This window comes from Daucus carota, chromosome 7, assembly GCF_001625215.2.
Source record: "Daucus carota subsp. sativus chromosome 7, DH1 v3.0, whole genome shotgun sequence".
Taxonomy (NCBI): domain Eukaryota; kingdom Viridiplantae; phylum Streptophyta; class Magnoliopsida; order Apiales; family Apiaceae; genus Daucus; species Daucus carota.
In genome coordinates this window covers 2907632-2915440 of record NC_030387.2, presented here as the reverse complement: position 1 = coordinate 2915440, position 7809 = coordinate 2907632, and the positions used below count along the sequence as shown (strand labels likewise).

General features: G+C 33.0%; 1 protein-coding gene across 1 annotated transcript; it reads right to left on the bottom strand.

The window, feature by feature from the left end:
* Positions 1-4107: 4107 nt before the first annotated feature.
* LOC108195526 (WUSCHEL-related homeobox 1) lies at positions 4108-6510 on the bottom strand. Its single transcript, XM_017362494.2, has 4 exons — positions 5893-6510; positions 5326-5646; positions 5156-5232; positions 4108-4715 (listed from the first exon to the last, which is right to left on the bottom strand). Exons 1-4 carry the CDS (start codon positions 6008-6010, stop codon positions 4377-4379), a joined length of 855 nt encoding a protein of 284 aa, XP_017217983.1. The 5' UTR covers positions 6011-6510; the 3' UTR covers positions 4108-4376.
* Between the last annotated feature and the right edge of the window lie 1299 nt (positions 6511-7809).

Below are 7809 nucleotides of genomic sequence, written 5' to 3'. Positions count from 1 at the left end.
TCTTCTCTTCCAACACTGAAGGTCGATAATTTTAATATGAGTGAAGAAAGAGTGGTTTTTCTAAAAAGAGTGAGCCTTTATGTTCTCTTTGTGACTTGAGTGTCGTCCGTCCGGTCTTGGCGGTTTTAATCGAATCATTAATGATAAATATATTCATCGATATTCAGGTCATACACGGAATTAATATCCGAAAAGCCATTGTTGTAAAGTCCTCCTCAATTTAAAGTCAGTGATTATTCTGATTAATCATAGTCGCTATATTCTTGTTGTTATATCAACTTGTGGACAGAAGTGCACTCAAACGAGTGCCGACCATGATTATTCATCGAACGAAATCATTTATGCAGGCCAGTTGCATAATTCATTTCGTGGAGATCAGTTCAAGGTCAAATCCGTCTAGTTTAATTGCCGTCCACTATTTCAACTTTTTATTCCTGTATACTGCAAGCTATAATTTCTTTAATTACAAATTTTAAATATATAGTCGTAAAAATTGAGAATCGTAATTAATCGAAGATTTTTTTTTAATAAATCAGAGATTTTTAATCAACTCGGAGTGTCACCGATAGATTGTTAAAATATGTTTTAGAATCCTGATTAAGAATTTTCAATAAATCATGGATTTTTAGAACATTAACCAGACTTAATCATTTCGATTATTAGGAAATTATTGTAAATACATAGGTATTTTTTTTGTTTTGCAATTAGTTGGCTTAGAAAGGAATTTACAAAACAAAAATGGTGAACTAAAAAGTTAGGAGGACAAGCTGATTTTCTGATTATTATTGAAAAATTTTATGAAGCTTTAGAATTTTATTTTGCCTCTTGTCAAGTTGCGCAATCAGCCTTCACAGAGCAAAGTCAGCTCTGTTGTTTATTAGGCTGTCAAATAAGGACATCTATTTATGTTTCCCTGCAAAATGTTTGCTAGGTGGTGGGCTTTGTCAGTCCATATCCCATTATTGATTATAACAAGGACAAATTGGGTCAATCTACCTGGCTTTACCTAAATCCAAGTTTGGGGCACCGTTGTCTCTGTGCCCAATCAAAATATGGATCTAGCATGATTTGGCTCTATCAAATTATGTATAAACTCTTTCTTTGAAAGGGGTAATATATAAAGTTTAGTTTCTTAAACTATTTGTTTCAATTCAAAATAGTTTAGAAAATAAACATCACGTTATATATCTTCTGCAGTTACTCTCCGCCTCATTTAATTTTACACACATTTTTTACTGTTCAACACGCATTTTAATAATCCTATAAAATATAGTCTGTAACTTAATTTTTTTAATCTTTTTTGAATAAATATTTAAATATGAAATTTTTCTTCAGGAAAAAATTGAAAATAATTTATATAACTATATTTTATAAGAGTATTAGAATGTGAACAACGGATGTATACTACTCACGGACGAAGGGAGTAGCTCTCAGTTAGTAAGCAGTGGTTCCTGGTCTTCAAACGTTATGTCAAAGGAAAAAGAACAAGAATTCGACGAATAATATACCTTTAAAAAAAGTGATTTATTATTTATAATTAAGAATGAGATTATAAATAATAAGTAGTTATATTATGATTTATAATTTATTGAAGTCTTTGAATAACTAGACTTATAAATTATTTAAGTATTTAGATCATTTTATTTAAAATGTTTGATAACTTAAAGAAATGGATTTATATTTTTAGTAAAAGTGATTCATTATTTACAATAACGAACCGCATTATAAGTGATAAGTAGGTTATATTATGATTTGTAATTTATCGAAGTGTTTGGATAATTTGAGTGATAAGTTATTTAAGTATTTAGAACATTTTAGTTACAATGTTAGGTAATTTAAAGAAGTGGATATTTAATGCAAAAATACGAGGAGAAAGTAGAAATTTGTACAAGTTATATAAAAAAGAGGAATTATATTTTAATCTTCTACTTGTCTTTCTAAAATTTCTTAAAATTATTTAGAAAGTAGAAGTTTGTTCTTTTTGTCAGGGAAGGAAGTAAAAGTTATATAAAAAAAGAATTATAATTTTATCTTCTACGGGTCTTTCTAAGATTTCTTAAAAGTATCTCTATGTTTTTATAGGTAAAAAAGCAAAAATCTGCTTAGCAAAAAAGAAAAAACAAAGCAACAATAATCTGATCATTTATAAAAGAGTTAATTACAATTTGTAACCCTCATTTTTTACCCAAACACATATAGTGTGTGTGTGTGTCTATATATATATATATATTTGTGTGTAACAGTTTGCAATTTAAACTTCATAATCTCTTGCATTTTGTACAAAAATTTGGGGTACGTAGTATTATCCAAAATTTACAGAACTTTATGCTCTGATGAGATTGAATATATTGATTATTTTTACTTGAGAGTTATACAAATATAATTTTTATTTTTTATCTAAGTACTTTGTTAAGAGAAAATAAAAATAACATTAAAAATTATTTATTTTAGACTAATAAAAAACAATTTATAAAAGTTTTTTTGGTAATAAATCGAAATCAAACCATACCAATCCGTTGAGATTAGTTTTTTGAATTTGTTTTTATTGGGTTTTGGGTTGCTCAAGTTCAACCCTGCCAACACCTTTGTAACTATTTTTTTTAAACAAAGATGTTAATCTAATAATAAAAAACCAGCATCTACACCAATGATCGAGTCGAACAAACAGTAAATTGCAATCCCCTGTTCTCATAAATAGACAGTTATACGATATTTTGAAGAAAATGTATATACAAATACAAGTACCTGCATTCTTGTTGAATTACTGATACCAATTTCATCATACCCTGATAGAGCTATGGACCAAAACTTTGATCCCATACAAACTTTCATCACCAAATCAAGACCCAGCTTACAATTAAGAAGCAAAAACCAAAACTCTCACCAGGGAGAGAAAACAACATGAAAATATAAATCACAAACTGAAAATAAAAAAAATAAAAATATTTAGATCTAACAGTCGAAACCACAAGAAAAACGATTCCACTCTCGTATCCGATAAGCTCCGCTTGAATCGAATAAAAAAGTAAACCGAAGGCTCCAGTGATGTAGATCTATAAACAAACCAAATGAGATAAATCCTTACTCAACGAGGAAGATTATTAAAAGAAACAGATAAGATAAAACAAACAAAAGATTTGGGGCTCTCCACCGGTGAAAACGGATGGAAGTCCCTCCAATGATGGAGACAGCTACTTGAGGAGAGAATATTAGGATTCTTGGGGTCGCATCGTTGCTCATAATACCTTTTTAACTATTATATAGCGTTGAATATATTCTTATATATATATATTCCTTATATACATTTTTAGTTGTCATTTGATTTAAAAATATACTTTCACATTTTATTTTTAAAATATTTTCTTGTGAAAAAAAACATAAACTCTAAACTTTTAGAACATTGGGTCTGGGTTGCTCAACCCCAGCTACCTAAACCTTTTGCTAGCCATTATATAGCGTCGAAGATGCTCTTATATTGTATATTTAGATACAAGTCTGTAAGGGAAATGGTTAAAAGTTTTTTTTATGACAAATATCATAACTAAACTTAATTTAATTTTTCACAAGATACAATTTCATTTTATTTTATCGGTACAAGATCTGAAGTAAAATACTTTCTCCGTTTCAAATTAGATGTCCACTTTCTAAAAATCACTAAGAAAAGTGGATTTTTAAGGAAAAAGAGGTGTATTAAGTCATTAATTGAAAATAATATGTGGCATATGGTTGATCTTGAAAAAATAAATTAAAAATATGTGAAGGAGAGTTGATTTTGGAAATATAAATTGGGTTTATCTAGTGTGTGCTCATAAGCACATGCTAAGTACTAAAATATATGAATTTAGATGGTTTGATTGTATATGAATTTAGATGGTTTGATTGGTATGGTTGTTTAATATGTGCCCATGGACACACCTTTGAAAAACCGATATAAATTTATGCATAAAGTTGAAGTAGACAAATATTTTGAAACAATTTTTCTTTTTTCTAAAATGGACATGTATTTCAAAACGGAGGGGGTACTAGATAAATATAAAGGAATATGCTAGGGAGGATAAGTGAAGAAATGTCCACTGACCAGAAAAGCAACATGGGAATTTCCATTCACGAGATGCAACAAAATACAACTGACCGGTTTCAGGCTCTCAGCTGAAGATATGTAAGCGTATAAGATGTCTTTATCCATCTTGTGATTAGTATCTTACTGCTGTGTGCAAATGCTCAGATTATATAATACATTTTCATTTGTCGAATGAACATCACAACAATAGAACATGCATGGTCAATGCTCTGCAAACTTTTCGAAACAAACACAAGTACATAACCAAGTGAATTTCGAAAAAACAAAAACAAAAATATATTTTTTTCTTACATTTCTAATTCTTCATAGGAAGAAACTCAAAGAAATGAGGAGGATCAAACTTGGTACTGATGTTTGTAGTTCCTGTTTCGCGATGATCATCAGTCTCTGGTGCATTATTTATCCGATATCGATCATTACGATCACAGATCCAATCGGGGAAGAGCTCCAGTGTTGGATATTTTCTTTCATCCTTACTGTTGTTAGTCATTTCTTTGTAGGGCACCAGCAGTTTGTTATGATTTCGAGCCTCGTTGGTGCTCATTGTCAGCCTTAATCTCGTATCTTCGAACTCAATTCTCTCATCAGTTTCGCCTTTTGCGACCTCTGCTGTTGCTAGAGAAACTACTGACTCCTATATATAATGCATATTCAAAATTTAAATAGGCAGAAGATTTCAAATTTTCAGCAGTGTAACGCGAATGCATAGAGCTATTTCTGTTCATGGTACATAATTATATGATGCAATTACATCGTCCATTCGTCCCGTGACCTAAATATAGTGTTTGTACGTCTTGAAATTGAATTACAAAGATCAATGAAATTGGAAAACGTTTACTCCCTCCGTCCCAGTCAATAGTATGCATTGGCGGACGTGCACGCGGCACGGATTTAATACTTCAATAGAGTATAGTTCTGCAACTTATATTTAAGATTTTTTTTATATAAAAATATAAAAATTGTATACAAAATAGGAAAATTTTAAAAATAAGTTATGGAACTACACGTGTCAAGCAGTGAAAAAGAAACATATAAAATTGAATAGGACGGACCGAGTAATAAACAGACAGATACCTCTGAAATGGTACTGCAGTCTGAAGGGCTCACCCAGTTCTTAGCCTGTCCAACTTCGAGACCTGTCCTTCTTAACCCTGTTGAGTAAAAACAGTTAACTAAACAGTAGCTCCAACATAAAATTTGCACTAAAAGATAAAATTATATACTACAATTTAAACTCTTGATACCTAAACTTGGTACATTTCCATGGAAATGTGGCTGATTTAGGAAGGGATCGTTACGTAGTTGTTGTCGACGACGTTTCTGCCTTTCTCTAGCTTTGTGATTCTGGAACCAGTAGAAAACATTCTTGCCTTCAATCTTACCGAACCGACGAAGCCTTGCAGCAATTTGTTGGATTTGAGTAGCCGAGGGAGTTCTTGTACCGGTTTGATAGATTTCCTCTAGAGCATATAATTGTTCGGGAGTTGGTGTCCACCTTGCAGCTCCCATCATCACTTCTTCCGTATTAATCATAACTCCTCTTTTGTTTCTTTCGTTCCCACTGCCTGCAGCATAAACACACCATCATCTTTAATAATAATTATCAAATTTATCCTCCGTTATATAACGTTTTTTGGCTTTATACCGGTTATAAGGGTTAATCAGAACATATCGGATACTTGGACAGTTGAATCTGAATCGGCTGAGTTAAAATATTGAGGCCGCATCGGCACACACCCCAAACATTGAGGGTTGAAAAGGGTATTAAGCCAATATTATAACAAGATCATTACGAGAAAAAAAATACTTACTTGGATGGTGGTTTGCAACACAAAAATTATGATCATGTTTGAGAAGGTAACCACAATAAGCAGTTGCTGGTACCGGAGAAGGGAACATAGTGTTGAGATTTGATGGTTTCTTCGACATTCGGGATTAAAATTTTTGTATGGTTTTTGAGGTTTTTGAGTCGGCTTTGATCTTAAACAAATTTATGTCATGGGCAGGGAAGTTAAGATACTTTATAAAAATGGATGATATTTGTACACATAGATGTATTGTGTTTGTGTAGCCTAGCAAAATGATGCATGCATGGTAAATTAACAAAAAGTAACTATTATATTTATAGGATAGATAGTTTCAGAGACTCTGCAGAGATAGAGACTGAACGATTAGCAATGCAGATCAAAAGAAAACTTTGCTGAGAAGAAGGCAAAGGAGGAGGAAAGTATATATATAAATCTAGATCCTACAGGTCAACTATGCTACCTACATAAATAGCTTGGAATATAGCTCAGCTCTATATACATTCTTAGAATTAAATTGAAAGTGACAGAGAGAGAGATGGGAGAGAAAAGATAGAGAGAGAGAGAGAAGGAGAGAGAGAGAAGGAGAGAGAGAGAGGGAGAGGGAGAGGGAGAGAGAGAGAGATGGAGAGAGAGTGGGAGAGGGAGGGGGAGAGAGAGAGAGAGAGAGAGAGATTTCTTTAAAGACGACAAGAAGGAGCTAGTAGAGGAGGGGTTGAATAAATTCTAGGGAGATATTGGAAGGCGGGTAAAAACAGCGACTTGTCAATGATGAGTTACTTCATGACTGTTACGAGTTGCATTTACACATTTTACGGACCTTTACTGTGTGTAGTTCGAGTATCACCTTTTAACACAAAAGTTGCACTCTTTTCCATTCAATGTTTTGTTCAGCCTCCCCCGTCTCGTGCTTTTCACATTTTCTTCTCAATCCAAACTGCCCTCCTCTTCAATAGACAAACATAAAGCAGGACCAGAGTTAATCAACTTGGTCCAACCAAAAAGTGTGCATCTTTGCAGTGTCCTGTACATTTACACAATTCCTATTAAATTCGAATTCAACAAAACTTCTAGATCCCCGAAAACAACCCGGGTTGTGAATACGCCTTTACCACTAGGTTATCACCGTGTGTGTACGATATTTAGGGGCCGTTTGACTGAGTTTAAAATAAGTGCTTCTTGCTTAAAGTAAAGAAGTGAAATAGAAGTTAGAAGCAAGTTAAGACTTATAAGTGATTAAAGTGTTTGGGAAACAAGCAGAAGTCATGAAACAAAAGTTAGCATTCTCAACTTTTTATAAGTGCTTCTTGACCTATTACACAAACAGTACGAAATAAGTGCTTCTAACTTATAAGTCCAGAAGTCAGCTTAAAAGCCATGGCCAAACACCACCTTATACTGTTAACTTTTACGCAACTGAATTTTAATTCGATAAAAGTCATTTCTTGCCCAGCTGATTTCTTGATTATTTGTGATGCTCTGTATGTTGTGCAGCTAAACAGCTGTTGAATCCTGTTGAAGATTTTTGGTGTGCATAGAATCCAAACATCAGCAATAATAATAGGTCCCCTGGACCAAAGACACTTGAATACAGATGCAGACCGAAACAACCTCGAGTGTCGCGTCCGCATAAGACATTGTGACTTCAAGTTAACTTGAAACAAGTCGAGAATCATTTAGCAAAAAGATAAAAACAGGTCATGAGCTTCTTCTTCATCTCCCTTTTTTTCTTTGGTGGGGTTTGGTGTGGAATTGGGGAGGGGGAGACAGGAGACTATTGCTATCATGCATGTTCAAGTCCAATTCCTGGCGCTAAGGTTTTCGGAGAACCGGTAGCTAATACAATGATGAAAAATTTTAATTTATGTAGTAATACTCGATGATGACATGGTTGTCAACTTGTCATTAGTTGAGACGCTCGGT

Coding starts and splice junctions, on each gene's coding strand:
- LOC108195526 (XM_017362494.2), bottom strand. CDS start 6,010: ATGTCGAAGAAACCATCAAATCTCAACACTATGTTCCCTTCTCCGGTA. Junction 5,233..5,325: donor TGGAAATGTACCAAGTTTAG/GTATCAAGAGTT, acceptor TTTACTCAACAG/GGTTAAGAAGGACAGGTCTC. Junction 4,716..5,155: donor ACTGCAGTACCATTTCAGAG/GTATCTGTCTGT, acceptor CATTATATATAG/GAGTCAGTAGTTTCTCTAGC.